This window comes from Corvus brachyrhynchos, unplaced genomic scaffold, assembly GCF_000691975.1.
Source record: "Corvus brachyrhynchos isolate BGI_N302 unplaced genomic scaffold, ASM69197v1 scaffold212, whole genome shotgun sequence".
In the NCBI taxonomy this organism is placed as follows: Eukaryota; Metazoa; Chordata; class Aves; order Passeriformes; family Corvidae; genus Corvus; species Corvus brachyrhynchos.
This window is the reverse complement of record NW_008236768.1, coordinates 276,581-292,174: the sequence shown is the minus strand read 5'-3', so window position 1 is coordinate 292,174 and position 15,594 is coordinate 276,581. Positions and strand designations below refer to the sequence as shown.

The following is a 15,594-nucleotide window of genomic DNA, read 5'->3' as shown; positions in this document are numbered from 1 at the left end:
GCAAATCTGGGCTGTTTGCTTTGCAGCTTGTCTGTCCCTGTGGGGGGCAGGAGAATGGGAATTCTTTCAGAACTCCCAGGGGTTTGGGACAGGTCTGAATTCCACAGAACATCCCTGATTCCTGAAAAACATGATTTTTTCAGGTGGGAAAAGACCTTTAGGATCAAGTCCATGTCACCAAGTGCCACATCCCCACTGCTGTTAAATCCCTCCAGGAATGGGGACTCCACCACTGCCCTGCCAACCTTTTCCATGAAGAAATTTTCCCTAAAATCCAACCTAAACCTCCCCTGGCACAAGCTGAGGCTGTTCCCTCTTGTCCTGTCCCTTGTGGCCTGGGAGCAGAGCCCGACCCCCACCTGGCTCCAGCCTCCTTTCCTGGAATCCTGGAATGGTTTGGGTTGGAAAGGCCTTAAAAATCCTCCAATTCTGCCCTTTCCCCTGCATTTTGGATCTCTTCTTCCTGCTGGAATTTGCTGATGATCTGCCCTGGGAAAGCAGAGCTGGCAAAATACAGAAAAGAGGAATTGCAGGCAGGTTGTGAAGCCAAACTTTTCCATTAAAATTTAATTTGGAGTTATAGAATTGCTGGATAATCACCCAAACCTTCAGCATCATTTTGAGTTCTTTTAATTTTGCTTTGTTTTTAATTACTCCCATCCCAATTTGTGTTTATTTCTTATTTGAGATGCTGCTCCCTGGAACTCATTGGCCCTTCTGCTGAACAATTAATGATTTTAATTAATTTCAGCTATGCCAGAGAAGGAGCTTCCCTATTTTCCCATCTTGGGGAATAATCTTTAATCCGTGGCCGAGTTCCACGTTACTCATCAACCCTTAACTCCCAAACTCGCCTTTTCCAGCGATTTTCCCTCTTTATTCCTCAGGGAATGCTTTGCTCTGCAACCCTGAGGAGTTCAGGATCCAGATGTGTGACAGGGACTTGTGTAACTCCTATAAAAATAACCCAGGAGTGGGTTAGGAAAAAAACACATTTAATCCCCAGCTTGGTTTTGGGTTTGGGTTTTTTTTCTGGCTTTGTAAACACAAGGAATGACCGTGTGGGGAGAGATCCAAAATACAGGGATTTAACACAAATATCCAGCTGCTCCTCGTGGCTTTTACTGGGTTACTTAATAAGCGAGTCAGGTTGATGGAGATGCAAAATAATGGCTGGTTTTTAATGGCCAAACTTGAAATTTGTGCTAAATTTTAAGATAATCTTTGTTGTCTGTGGCTCCAGTGTGAATTATTGGTCAAAATAACCCCCTGACATCAGAATCCAGCCCGAGTCCAAAATAAAATCCAGCTTTGAGGCGAGCAAAGGGGAATATAAATAATAAATAAATGCTATTTTTACATTTGAGCCTCAGCATGTTCAGGGCAGATTTGATGTGTAAAACTGAGCATATAAACAGGTGTTTGTAGGCTCCGGGCAGTGGGCACTAAAAATAAAAAAGGGATGTGTCTGGGTAGGATAAAAGGGAATATTGTGGAGTAAATGAATCTCATCTTTATGCAGAAATAAGTCCAGCCTTAATAAAATCACTTTAATTTGACAAATTTCCTTCCAGGCTTCTCTTTCTCAATAGTCTTTCAAACTTATATTTTGAAAGAAAGTTGCATTTTGCATTGCCAAGCCCTTTAGCACAATTTCTATTTTTGGGGGGGAAGGAGGGTTATTTTTGGCAGAGATAAATCTGATATTGTGACCTACATTCCTTTATTCCAGGCAGGGGAGGGATAATATCTCCACCTGTGATTTCCTTCATGCTTTGACTGAAAGGGAATTTTACAATGCATTTTTCCAGGCCTGTGAGATAAGGGGGAATGAGAAGGGAAGGAAATGACTGCAGGTAGTAATTAGAAATAATTAACTGTGTTCTTCAAGTGCAAAATAATTATGGATCATCTCTGCTCTTGATCCTTGTGGGAGTTTCTGTTCGCTTGCTCTGACGTGAGGGAACTTTTCTGGTGGTGCTGTTCAGGTCATGTCAGGTGTTCTGTCCCATGAAAACCTGGAGTTATCCCTCCCTGAGTTTCCAAAACACCCTCAGGAGTTGGGAATCCGTGGATTTATGTCTTCCCAAAGCTCTGGGAAGTGAGGAGAAGTTTTGGGGTGACTGAATTGGGGCCTTGAGGGCCTGAAGGGGGCAACAAAAAAGATGGAGAGAGGCGATTTCCAAGGGCCTGGAGTGCCAGGACAAGGGGGGAATGGCTTCAAACTGACACAGGGCAGGGATAGGTGGGATACTGGGAAGGAATTTGGGATGGAATTCCCAGAGAAGCTGTGGCCTCCCCATCCCTGGAAGTGCCCAAGGCCGGGTTGGAGCAACCTGAGGATGGTGGAAGGTGTGGGGTGGGATGAGATGATCCTAAAAGTTCTTCCCAACCCAAACCATCCCAGAATTCTGTGATGATTAAAGATCCCCAGGTGTGTTTGTCCCCCTCTGGAGCGAGGATGAGGCTCCTCCATCCCAAATTGGTCACGCCCGAGTTCAGCCAAGGCTGAGCCGTCTCCACTTTGTGTTCAAAATCTGCTGCAAGCCAGGCCTGGGAAATGAGGGCTGGCACTAATTTATGAGGGGAAAAAAAATAGGTCAGCAAGTCTGAAAGGTGCTGACAGGCATAAAGTACCTGAGATTGTTAAAAAAAGGGGGGAAAGGAGGCTGGGAATGAGGCTTTTTTTTCCAAGTAAAGCGAAATGTTGTACCCAAGGTTTCAGAGGCATCAGAGGGAGCAGGAGGGAAGGAACTGCTGGAGGCAAGAGCTGCCCAAATTCAGGAATTCTCTTTTCCTAAGGGCACGTTCCTTGAGAGGAACCTTCCAAAATGGGGCTGTTGGAGCAGCTTTGTGGCTTGGAAAAGCGATTTCTGTGGTTGCACAGCCCCTTTGTGAGCAGCTCCAGGGCCACCCCCCAGTGCCGCCTCGGGGTTTTCACGGCAGCGATTCCAGTTCTGAATCTTCCAGGCTGAAAAAGCTGCAGCGTAAAAGGCTCAAAAAAGTGAATTATTCCATTTAAGTAGAAATATTCCTTCATCCACATGCTGCAGCCAAGGTCAGGCTGACCTTTCGTCTCGTGGGGTGGGTTTGGGACATCTCAGAGCAGGAAAAACCTGTGCAAGCCACCCCCTTCCACCACTCTGGGAGGAAAGGGAGTCCTGAAACCACCAGATCAAATCCCAGAATGGCCTTTGTGGCACGTGTGAGGCACTGGATCCCTCTCTTCCCAAAAATAACCTCCACTTGCTCATGGCAGGCTTTGGGGACTCGCTCCTGGGACTATTTTTTCCCCCTTTTCCAGAGGGTTTTAAATTTTTACCTTCCTTCTCCAGTATCTCATTGCTCAGCAGTCCCAAGGAGCCATCAAAATTCTCTTTGGGAAAGGGCAAGGCAGGATCTGCTGCTTTTCCCTGGAAATTACGGATATTTTGGTGTTTTATTGCAGCTGAGTTCCTTGTGGGGTGAGAAGCGTGGATATGAATGGCACAGTTTTTATCTGGCACCAAAGTACCTCCCCCCTCCCCCCAAAAAAATACATTTACTCCTTAAAGGAAGGAAATGGCACCAGGATCCTGGAAATGCCCCTTTTCTGGGAATTGGGAGAGGGTTTTCCTACTGAAAATGGCCCTGGGAGTGGGTCACGCCCCCTCCCTGTGCTTTATCACCTGGATATTTCCACCTTTTGACACTTTTTCCTTTGGTTTTTGGTTCCATTTAGGAGCTGTAGCTCTTCTGCCCCCGTGGAAGCGTGACTGGTATGGGTAATGGTGTGAGAGAAGGTCCAGTGGAATTCCAGAGGGATGTGGAGCCCGTCACGGCCCGAATTCCGGCAGAGGTGAGAGCAGGAGCTGGGCTGGGAATCCAAAGCAGCTCCAGGGAGGGAATTCTGCCCCACTCAGGTGAGATCCCACCTGGAATTCTGCATCCAGAAGGATGTGGAGCTGTTGGAGCGAGTCCAGAGGAGGCACCAGGATGCTCAGAGGGATGGAGCAGCTCTGCTGTGGGGAAAGCCTGGGAAAATCGGGATTGTCCAGCCTGGAAAAGCTCCAGGGTGACCTAATTGTGACCTTGCAGTGCCTGAAGGAGCCACGAGAATCGTGGAGAGAGACTTTGGACAAGGGATGGAGGGACAGGACACAGGGAATGGATTCAAACTGGCAGAGGGGCAGGGTTGGATGGGATATTGGGAAGGGATTCCTCCCTGTGAGGGTGTGGAGGGGCTGGATGGAATTCCCAGAGAAGCCCTGGCTGCCTCATCCCCTAGAAGTGTCCCAGGCCAGGTTGGAGCAACCTGGGATGGTGGAAGGTGTCCCTGCCCATGGAATGGGATGAGTTTTAAGTCCTTCCAACCCAAACCAGTCTGGGATTTGAGCTCTGGACTCCTAAAAGCCGCAGTGCTTGTGTAATCCATGGAATGTGCCCCTCTGAGCGGATCCAAGCATTCCCATCCCCTTGGGAAGAGGTTGGGCATTCCCAGCTGACAGGCAGGGCGCTTCTGTGCCCAGGGTTAAGTGGCAGAGCTGCACCAGGGCCACCAATCCATGTTTCCCTGCTCCCAGGCTCGTTGGAATCTCTGGAAAAGGAGGTGATGCCGAACCTTGCTCTGGTTTCGCCTAAATCTGGGGCTGAAGTTCACCTTTGCTTGGCTGCCCTTGCACCAAGGCACAGCTTGGGAGGGGGAATTGAGCTGATCCAGGGGTTTTGGCCATAAACATTAACTTTGGAGTTGGGAAACCTCCTGAAAACAAGGGAAATGTTAACTCCTCTCGTCCACAAAGTGTCAAAAGTTCACACATCAAGCCTGGACTTGTCCTCACTCCAGAACCTCCACGGGGTTGGATTTTGTGGCATTTATTTGCTCTTTGTGGGAGAAAAATGCTGATTTTGTAAATCTGAGCTGTGGCAGGGATGCCAAATGCCAAGAGTAAAATCCCTCCCATTTCACCCATCAGAGGGGGGAAACTGCCTGGTTTTATCCTCAGGAGCTTGGAAATGATGTGGGAATAGGGCTTGGGTGCTTCTCTTCCAGAAACTTCCCTTCTGTCTGTGGGGAGGGAGAAAAAAGAGAAATAATAGGGAGAAAACAGCACATGCATGAGGAATTCTTGGAATTTTTCCTCATGATCCAACCGGGAATTCACTGTACTAGAAACCTAGTGAAACATTTTAACCCAAATCCTGGCCACGGGGTGAAAGCTGCAGCAAAGGTGAAATATTATTCCTTGTGGGGTTGCCTTTGTCCCACTTATTCCATGCTTTTTCCAGGATAACCAGGAGAAGAAGAAAGTGCTGAACTCCCTGATGTCTGGGGCTCTGGCTGGGGCTGTGGCTAAAACTGCAGTGGCTCCTCTGGACAGGACAAAAATCATGTTCCAAGGTGAGTCCCGTGGGCTTTTCCCGAATTGTTTTTACTTTGAGCTTCTGATCTGCTCATCCAGCTCATTTTCCAGGAGTGTGAGGAGATGTGGAGACACTGGGAAGAGAGAATTGGGCTGTGGGAGTTCCTTGCTGAAGGCTGGATGCCCAAATTGTGTCAACTCTCCCCAAAATCAGGAGGCAAAAGGCACTGGAGCTGCTGCCTCCCTGGGTGTGTGTCCTCTGGAACCCCTAAATTGTAGCAGAAAAGGAAATTCCTCTGACTGGAATAGAGAATTTCCATGTGTTTAGCAGGATTTGGGGATTTTGGGATCTTTTGCAGTGCAGGGACTGTCAGCTCCACCAGTTATCCCAAAGGGAGCAGCACAGGCCTTTAATTCATTGGACGTTGGGGAAAGCCAAGAATTTTAAATCTGGTGACGTCCTGGATTAACTGAATGGGGCTCCATCTAATCCCTGGCTGACATTTAATTTAGAATTGATTTTCACTCACGTGATTTTCATTCCGGGCAGAGCAAGGAGCTCTGGAATTGCTGGGAAATGGATCAGGGAGCCAAATAAATCCTGCGCTGGGATTGCCACTTGGACCAGAATCTTTGGGTTTTCCCACCAAAAACACAAACCCAGGTTCATCTCAGGCTGGAAATATCAGGAGCAAGGATGAGAGGGAAGCCACAGAGTTGGGGTGAGCCAGCAGCTGACCGAGGGAATCGCCTGGAGTTTGGACAGGCCACATTCCTAAAAATCCCTGTTTGCTTTGGCCCATCCAAGTGGCTGGAAAGGATGGGATTAAAATGTTCCAATTGGAGCAATTTCTTGGGATCTGATGGATTTTTTGGGTTCTTGCTGTCTTAAAGGGTTTTATTCCCCGTCTTGTGAAGAAGGAAAGCACCTCTGGATCATCAAAGTGATCCCTTGAATTAAAAACTGGGGAATGGGGCTTGGAGCAGCCTGAGATAGTGGAAAATGTCCATGGCAGAGGGATGGAACTGGATGAGTTTTCCCAACCCAAACCATCCCACAATAAATTTCGCTGTGGCAGAGGGAGAAAACCTTTTAAAGGAATAAAACCACCTCAATAACCAGCGGCAGTGGTTTTATTCCTTAAAAAAAAAAAAAAAAAATCCAAATAAAAGTGTTGAGTTGCACAGAGGAGCAGCAGTGGGGAAAATGGATTTGCATGGGATTGTTGGATACACTCGAGAGGCTCCCAGGTCTCAGATGAGCGAGAAGGAAGCTGCAGCAGCCCCTTAATTGGAGCCACATTTCATTAGCGGTTTCCAGGCAGGGTTTTCCTTTCCCTGCTGCAAAGCAGAGCTGCCAAACAAATCCTGCTTCCCGAGGCCTCGTGGATTCCACGGATAAGGAGGTGCTGTCACTTTGGATAGATGCAAGGGAAGGAAAAAAACAGGGAGTTCATTTGAGTTTTGCTCGGATGGAGCTGCTCTTGCGTGGAGCTTCGCTTGCTCCTCGCTGGATTCTGGAATTAGGCTGGGATCTGGGCATGGAAATGCTCTGAAAAATAAGTGAACGGTGCAGTTTTGATGTTTTTCCTTAATTAAAATTTTTTTTTATTTATTCATTTATTCCACACAAACTGAATTTTCCTAACAGGCAGTGGGGAAAAAAAAATGGGCTTTTGTGCTAAATTATGGGAGCATTTACCAGTGGAAAGCCTTTATAATAAAGAATCTCTGTTTCCTCTTGCATTCATTCTTTTCCTTCTATTTTTATCCCTTCAGCCAAAACACCTGTGTAGTTTATTTAGGGATTCATGGATCAAATATTTATTTTTATGTCTTGCAAGCCCTAATGTTCTTTTTTTTCTTTTCTTTTTAGTGTCTTCAAAAAGATTTTCTGCCAAGGTGAGGTGATGTGTGTCTGCTGTTGCCTTGAAGTGTTTGATTAATCTTTTGTTGGCCTTTATTTCACTTTTTTGGGGATTTATCAGCAGCATTCTGTGAAAACACAGAGGGAAAGACTGGGAATGGTGTTATTAATTATAGGATTAATTAGGACAGTGGTTATTGGGGGGGTTCAAACTCCAGGTTGTACCTGTGACATGACAAGAAATGTGACATCACTCAGGGCTTTGGTTTTTAGGACCTTTCCTGGTGATTTTGGGACCATTTCTAGTGCTTGTTTTCTTCCCCCAACCACACAGGAGTCATTCCAGCCTTTATAGGGAATTAAATCTGGGAGCTGATCCCTCTCGTGGCTTTCTGAGTGGTTTTTCCCCGTGAATTCCAGCTTTTCCCCGTGTGCCATGCCCATGTGTGTGCAATCTAAATGTTCCTGCCCGGCCCTGAGGAGATGAATTTGGGTTTGGGAAGGGGTTTTGTGCAAACTGTGCCTTCCCTCAGAGGGAAAACAAGGCAGGCTGGGATCTAAACCTTCTCCCTGCCTTTGGCTTTAACATGGATGCGATGGAGCCTCCCCAGAGGATCCGGGATTGCCACATCAGCTCCCTGGGAACGGGGGACTGGGAGAGGTTAAGCTGTGGGGTCACCTCCTTCCCCTGCATTCCCGTTATCCCTGTGTCCCTGCCTGACCCTTGCCCTGTTCCCCGCAGGAAGCTCACGGGCTGATTTATCCCTGCAGGAAGCGTACAGGCTGATTTATCACACCTACCTCAACGAGGGCTTCTGGAGCCTCTGGAGAGGGAATTCCGCCACCATGGTCCGGGTGATCCCCTACGCCGCCATCCAGTTCTGCGCCCACGAGGAATACAAGCAGATCCTGGGGAATTACTACGGATTCCAGGGAAAGTAAGAGGCGGCAGGGCTCGGGATGCTGCTGAGATCCTTGGATCCTGGAGGGTGGAGCAGAGGCTGGAGGGGGGAAGCTCTGAGGGGGAGGCTCCAAGATGGAAGCTGTGAGGGGAAGCTCTGACGTGGAAGCTGTGAGGGGAAGCTCTGAGGTGGAAGCTCCAAGATGGAAGCTGTGAGGGGAAGCTTGAGGGGGAAGCTGTGAGATGGAAGCTCCACAGGGAAGCTCCGAGGGGGAAGCTCCAAGGGGGAAGCTCGAGGGGGAAGCTGTGAGATGGAAGCTCCACAGGGAAGCTCTGAGGGGGGAGCTCCAAGGTGGAAGCTGTGAGGGGAAGCTCTGAGGTGGAAGCTCCAAGGTGGAAGCTGTGAGGGGAAGCTCTGAGGTGGAAGCTGTGAGGGGAAGCTCTGAGGTGGAAGCTGTGAGGGGAAGCTGTGAGGGGGAAGCTCCAAGATGGAAGCTGTGAGGGGGAAGCTCCAAGATGGAAGCTGTGAGGGGGAAGCTCCAAGATGGAAGCTGTGAGGGGGAAGCTCCAAGATGGAAGCTGTGAGGGGGAAGCTCCAAGATGGAAGCTGTGAGGGGGAAGCTCCAAGATGGAAGCTGTGAGGGGGAAGCTCCAAGATGGAAGCTGTGAGGGGGAAGCTCCAAGATGGAAGCTGTGAGGGGGAAGCTCCAAGATGGAAGCTGTGAGGTGGAAGCTCCAAGATGGAAGCTCTGAGGTGGAAGCTGTGAGGGGAAGCTCGAGGGGGAAGCTGTGAGATGGAAGCTCCACAGGGAAGCTCTGAGGGGGAAGCTCTGAGGTGGAAGCTGTGAGGGGAAGCTGTGAGGTGGAAGCTCCAAGATGGAAGCTGTGAGGGGGAAGCTCTGAGGTGGAAGAAGCTGTGAGGTGGAAGCTGTGAGGTGGAAGCTCCACGGGGAAGCTCTGAGGTGAAAGCTCCAAGATGGAAGCTGTGAGGTGGAAGCTGTGAGGGGGAAGCTCCAAGATGGAAGCTGTGAGGGGAAGCTTTGAGGTGGAAGCTGTGAGGGGAAGCTCGAGGGGGAAGCTCCGATGGGGAAGCTTCAAGATGGAAGCTCCAAGGTGGAAGCTCTTGGGGGGGCAGCTCCGAGTGCCAGCCGCTCTTGGGATGGGGTTTTAGGGGCCAAGGGAAGGGCAGATTTTGTGAGGACACAACCCTGTTGTGTCCAGGCATGAGCAAGAAGTGGCCTGGACGTGGAACGAGCAATTCCCAGCACCAGCAATGGACAGGCAAAACAAAGAGCAGGAGAAGCAGCAGGCTCCAGCCTTGCCCGGAGCCTCTTCTCCCCATGGATTTTCCCTGTGGGATGGCTGGGAAAGCCCAGCAGGCAGGGCAGGGAGTGGGGAGCAGGCAGAGCAGAGCCATTCCCAGCAGCCGGGTGGGATTTGCAGCTGCAGGTGACGTTTGGTCTCTTCTCTCCCCTCACTTCAGGGCGCTGACGCCTTTCCCTCGCTTCATTGCCGGCTCCCTGGCTGGCACCACGGCTGCCATGGTCACCTACCCCCTGGACATGGTCCGTGCCCGCATGGCTGTCACACCCAAGGAGATGTAAGTGCCTCATGCACAACTTTTTTAGGGTTTTAATAAGGTCACGTGGCTTTATTCCCATTTTCTGCGTCACTTCTTGCTGGGAGCCTTTGGTGGAATAAAGCCCTGGGGTCTGAGCAGTGATTCAGTGAGCAGAGGCGTGAATGTGGGAGGAGATGGATACTGGGAGACCAGTTTAGGAGGCCAGCTGGATCCGGGAAGATCCAAGAGACAGCACAGCAGGGCTGTGGGAGAGCTGCTCCCTCGGGTGAAATCCCCTCTGAGCTGCCTGATGAGCTCAGAGCCGAATTAATTAACAGTTAATCCATCAGGAAGCCCTGCTGGGAATATCCCAGCCGCTTACCAGCGCAGGTCTGCTTTCCCCGTTGTCCCCACGCCAGGTACAGCAGCATTGTCCACGTCTTCATCCGGATATCCCGGGAGGAGGGGCTGAAAACCTTGTACAGGGGCTTCACACCGACCATCCTGGGGGTCATTCCCTATGCTGGCCTCAGCTTCTTCACCTACGAGACGCTGAAGAAAGTCCACGCAGGTAAATCGGGGCAAATGCTGCAGGTTTTGGGGCCAGCTCCAGGGGTTTGGATGGAGGGGTCAGAGTGCTTTTCCTTGGGAAAAGCAACGCTCTGGAGTCTGTCCAGCTCTGGATGATGAGCAGGGAAAGCTACAGGAAGGCTGTGCCTGTCCTGTGGAGGAACAAGGTGGGATTCCCAGGTGGAGAAGGAGTTGGTCCATGCACCAGGTTGGGAGCAAAACCCCGGGAGCTGTACCTGTGATGTGTCAGTAAATGGGACATCTTTCAGGGCTTTGTTTCTGGGGACCTTTTCTAGTCATTTTGGGGACCTTTTCTAGTGATTTTGGGGACCATATCTAGTGATTTGGGGACCTTTAGTGATTTTGGGACATTTCCTTGTGATTTGGGGGCCTTTTCTAGAGATTTGGGGACCTTTTGTAGTGATTTTGGGGACCTTTTCTAGTGATTTGGGGACCTTTTCTAGTGATTTGGGGACCATATCTAGTGATTTGGGGACCTTCAGTGATTTTGGGATATTTCCTTGTGATTTGGGGACCTTTTCTAGTGATTTTGGGACCATTTCTAACGATTTTACTTGGGAGTGCAACCTGGGGAGCAAAGCTTGGGCAGCAAAACCTCAGGAATAAAACTCAGGCAACAAAACCTCGCGAGCTCCAACTTGGGCAGCGCAACCTGTGGAACAAAACCTCCGGCTCTACACCCGCTCACCCTTAATTATGTGTTAATTCCAAGGAGTTCCCACCTCTGTGCCCCTCTCTGTCCCCCAGAGCACAGCGGGAAGGCGCAGCCCTCGCCCCCGGAGCGGCTGCTGTTCGGGGCGTGCGCCGGCCTCATCGGGCAGTCGGCCTCGTACCCGCTGGACGTGGTGCGGAGCCGCATGCAGACGGCCGGCGTGCTGGGCCACACCTACAGCTCCATCCTGCTCACCATGCAGGAGATCGTCAGGGAGGAGGGACTCATCAGGGGCCTGTACAAAGGGCTCAGCATGAACTGGGTCAAGGGCCCCATCGCCGTGGGGATCAGCTTCACCACCTTCGACCTGACACAGATCCTGCTCCGGAAACTGCAGCACGGCCCCGGCCTGGAGAGGTAGTGGCTTCATCCCCACATGTAGAAAGAGCAATTAATTCCCTGGCCTCTCACGTGCTCCTGCAGCTGAGAACTCGCCCATCTTGTTGGGTTTGGTGGGTTTTTTTTCCTGTTGTTCCTGGATTTTTTTTTTTTTTCCCCCTTTCTAATTTGGAAGCCTTGACCTGAAGCTAACTGTTCCCTAAGCAAAAATTCCCGATCCTGCAGAGCTGAGTCCTCCAAAGCAGCTGCTTCACCCTTCTGATGGACTCTGCCCCCAGGAGTGGAGCCTCCCCACCCCACCTGTGCTGCTCCTGGCTCCTCACCTGGCTCTCGGCGGGCAGATGGAAGCGGTGGATGGTGACAGAGGGGGCTCGGAGCTGCTGGCAGTGAACCCCTGGATCTGGGAAGTGGCAGTTCTGTAGCTGCATGTGGTAGCTGGAGGCAGTCTGCCAAGTGCAATATTCCAGTGTAGTCTGTAGGGAATTCCAGATTCCTCTGGCCTGTGAAGGCAGGGCAGGGCAGGCCCAGGACACTGCGCTTGTTCTGAAAGCTGAATGTTCTCTCTGGCTGGGAATGCTGCCTTTTTTTTCCATTTATTTTCTCATTTTTGTGTTGAGCTGCATCACTGTCCCTCGTTTGTGGTGTCCCTCTGAGATTACCAAAGACTGGAGGCAGCAGGGGAGAGGAGTCCTGAGCCCTTTATAAATGAAATTCTCCTGCGTGTGTTGTCAGTGTCGCCGAGCAAGGGCTGTGCCTGGATTCCCAACCTGGCTCTGCCCCAGCTGCGTTTGTGTTTTCCTTCTGTGCTGTCCTACCCTGGAGAGGCAGCGTTTTCCAGGGGTGGTGTGGATGCACTGAGGAAGGAGGTGTTACAGCCTTCACATCCCATTTGTTTTATTCAGTATTATCGCTGCTCTATGCACCGTGTGAGAACAAATCCTGCTGCAGCCTGGGCTGTCCCAAAAACCAGCTGTCCCTGGGAGCTGATCCCAGCTCCTGGCCCTGCTCCTGGACATCCTGGTTGTCCTTTTTGGTACCTGCTGTGTAGGTTGTGTCACCTCTGTTCGTTAACTCATCCCCTCAGCTTTTTAATCCCTAAAATTCCTCTTGGGATTTAACCCTTCCTTGGGCACCATGGCATTGACCCTACTGTGCCAATCACTTCCAGCTGGAATTTGACAACGAGAAGAACCTCTTGGTGTTTCTGTTTCAAATCAGTTTTCAGGGAAATGGAGATTTTTGGCGGGGGGGGTTGGGGATGATCCATCCCTGTGTTAAATTTGGAGTGCAGAGCAGACTTCTGACTCCTCTGATGATCACATGACACAAACCAAGGTGAAAAATCCCTTTCCCAGAGAGTCCATAATGTATAAAAAGATAAAAAGATTTAATTTAAATCCTGTCCTTTCCTGGTTGTTTCATATTTTGGCTGTTGTAGCCGGATGGGATTAATGGGAATGGAGGGAATTGCACAAGGGGTAGGAGCAGCCTTCTCCTTTCTTTTGTCTTTGCACTCGTTCTTTGGAGCACAAACCTGCTCCTGATGCCAAATATTTCCTTAGGAATCAATCCCAGGGAATGTGGGAATGGCACAGAGCCAGCACTGAAGTGTTGACACACAAATTATTCCCAGAGCTGGGATGGGGCAGCCTGGAACTGGGATTAACCTCGGGAATTCTGCCTCCGAGCCCAGCAGGGGTAGTTTCCACTGGGACACACTCCCTGATTTACCTGGGAATTAAAGATCTGTGGGGTTTGGGAAGGTGATGGCCATGAATTCTGTGGGGGTTTTTTGGCTGCTGGAAAAGGCTCAGCTCTGCTTTCCCTTTGTTCAGCCCCATGCGAGAGCCCTGATTTCTTTTCTCCAATGGAGAAGCCGATTATCCTGCTCTTGTCCTGATCCAGAGGAATTCCCTGGCAGTTCCAGGAGCGCCAGCAGGTCCTGTGTGTTCACCCTGCCATTCCCACCTTGCCAGGCTAAGAGAAGTTGTTCCCTAATTAGCAGCTGCACCTGATTTAAATTCAGTGGAGTTTCAGCCAATTTTCCCCCAAGTTTTGCAGGCTGGGTGTTTGTGCAGAGGCAGATCTTTGAATTCAGCCTGTGATGGTTTTGGTGCTTTTGTTTCTCAGAGTGTGTTGCTGCTTTGGGTTGGTTGAAAAAGCTTTTTTTTCCCCTTTTTTTCTTTTTTTTTTCCTTCTGATTTGAATGTAGAAAAGGGGAAATGGAGTGTTCCCTTCCCTTCTCTCCTTCCCCCCATGGATTCAGACACGTTCCAGATCTTTTTCTGAGGTGTGCTGGCCAGGAAGAGCTCTGAGAAAGGAAACAAAACAGGAACGTTCTCCTTTTTTTTCCTTCCCTGCAATTCCCTCATTTTGCATTTTATTCCTCTCTAATTTGATTTCCCACTCACCTTCCTCACAGATCCTTAACGCATCACCATCAAATCTGTGCTTTTTCTTTTCTTTTCCTCTCCCTCCCCCTGCTTCTTCCTGCACCTTGAGCCCTGCACTGGCACTTCGAGAAAACCAGGTCCAAAAAAATGTCAAAATTGCAGCTTTTTAGCAATGCCCAAACAGCCCAAACCACGTTTTCCCCTCACAGCCTGGATGCTCCAGGAATTTCAGGCACCATGGGATGGTTTGAGGAAGTTTCCTGAGCTCCTTGTCTGGTTTGGCATCTTCACTTTGTACCTTGTAGGGGTTGATTCCTCCCTCTTTTCTTTCTCCCTCTTTTCTTTCTCCCTCTTTTCTTTCTCCCTCTTTTCTTTCTCCCTCTTTTCTCCCCAAAAATGCCATGAGCTGCAGGGTGTCCCAGCACTGGTCACTGCCTGTGTGGTCTATGCATTTATTAATTAGCACAAACACTGTTGATTGCCTTTTTGTGTCCTCACCATCGATGCGTGTGCGTGTGTCGATTTTGACGGCTTTTCTTGGATCTGGAGTTCTATTTTATTGCAGTGAAGACACTTTGTTATATAATGTTTATATATTTTAAGATTTGTGCCAAGAGAGGATGTATATTTAATAAAAAATATGATTGACTTTCCGGCTTGCCACGGGTGGCTCCTGTTCTGAGGCCTGGAACACCCTGGGGGGGATTTTTGAGGGGTTTTTGAAGGTTTGTGAGGAAATTTTTGAGGGGTTTTGAGGGTTATTTTGGGTGGTTATGAGGGGTTTTTTGGGTGGTTATGAGGTGTTTTTTGAGGGGTTATGAGCTGATTTTTGAGGGGGTTTTTGAGGGGTTGTGAGGGGTTTTTTGAGGGGTTATGAGGAGATTTTTGGGGGGGATTTTGAGGGTTTTTTGGGGGGTTAGGAGGGTTTTTTTGGGGGGGGTGTGAGGGGGTTTTTTGGGGGCTTAGGGTTTTTTTTGAGGGTTTTGAGCGGTTTTTTTTGGTGGTTATGAGGAGTTTCTTGGGGCATTGTGCCCCCTTGACCATACCAATCTCCTGTCCTGCGGCTCAGGGCTTTGCTGGGAAGTCGGGAGAATCCCAAAGGAAGGGAAGGAGCTCTGGGGACGGTTCCAGGGCTGAGCTGTCCCTGTCCCTGTCCCCAGCCTGGGTGTGCGGTGGCAGCAGGTGGCACTGTCGGCTTAGGCACGGCCTGGTGCCTTCCCCCAGCTTGGGGACCCCCGGTTTTGGGGGGATTCCAGCCGCATTCCAGGCCCGGGGTGGGGGTGACAGGGAGGTCACAGCAGGGACAGGTCCCAGAGTCACCTCCCTGCATCCCATGGCTGTTCCCGGTCGTATCCGGAGGGAAATCAAGACCCGGAGGCTCAGACTTGGTTTAAACCTGGCTGGAATCCTGGGGCAGAACTGGTCCCTGTCCCTGTTCCCTGGACCAGGTGAGCCTGCTGGTTTTCCCTGGGTTTGGGAATTGCTTTTGCTCCAAAATTCCTTCTGCTCCAAGCAGGAACAGCTCCGGGGGATCTCACTTGGGATGGAAGCGGAGTGGGAAAGGATTCCTTGCTTCCCTCCCTGCCAGGGACGAAGGAAAAGCTCCAGGGACACCCTTGGGTTCTTCCCAAGGTGCCAGATCCCACCAGGATCTGGAGCAACAAAACCTCTCGGTCCCCCTCTCCCAGCCCGCCCCATCCTCGGCAGAAAACCGAACTCCAGAGTGAAAACCATCCCGGAAAACGGGCTGGGAATGGTTCCCTCGCTGCCTGCGGCGGTGTCTGCCGCTGCCGGCTGCTCGATCTGTCATTGTCCCCGCCGGGGAGGGTCACCCGTCTGGGCAGCTCCCCGGGGCGGCTCCGTCCTCGTGTCTGACTGCGGCCCTCAC

At 50.4% G+C, this 15,594-nt stretch overlaps 1 protein-coding gene across 2 annotated transcripts in view; it reads left to right on the top strand.

Annotated features, from left to right (window-relative positions):
- Positions 1–14,359, top strand: part of SLC25A42 (solute carrier family 25 member 42) — an 18,038-nt gene extending 3,679 nt beyond the window's left edge. The window contains exons 2-8 of one of the 2 annotated variants that reach the window (XM_017727516.1): positions 3,722–3,838; positions 5,269–5,380; positions 7,219–7,244; positions 7,981–8,147; positions 9,594–9,710; positions 10,091–10,242; positions 11,177–14,359. In XM_017727516.1, the coding sequence (XP_017583005.1) occupies positions 3,761–3,838; positions 5,269–5,380; positions 7,219–7,244; positions 7,981–8,147; positions 9,594–9,710; positions 10,091–10,242; positions 11,177–11,499 (975 nt within the window). In that variant the 5' untranslated portion in view covers positions 3,722–3,760 and the 3' untranslated portion in view covers positions 11,500–14,359. Of the gene's footprint in view, positions 1–3,721; positions 3,839–5,268; positions 5,381–7,218; positions 7,245–7,980; positions 8,148–9,593; positions 9,711–10,090; positions 10,243–11,009 lie in introns of those variants that run through there. The other variant, XM_008644999.2, reaches the window with a different exon arrangement.
- Positions 14,360–15,594: the final 1,235 nt, after the last annotated feature.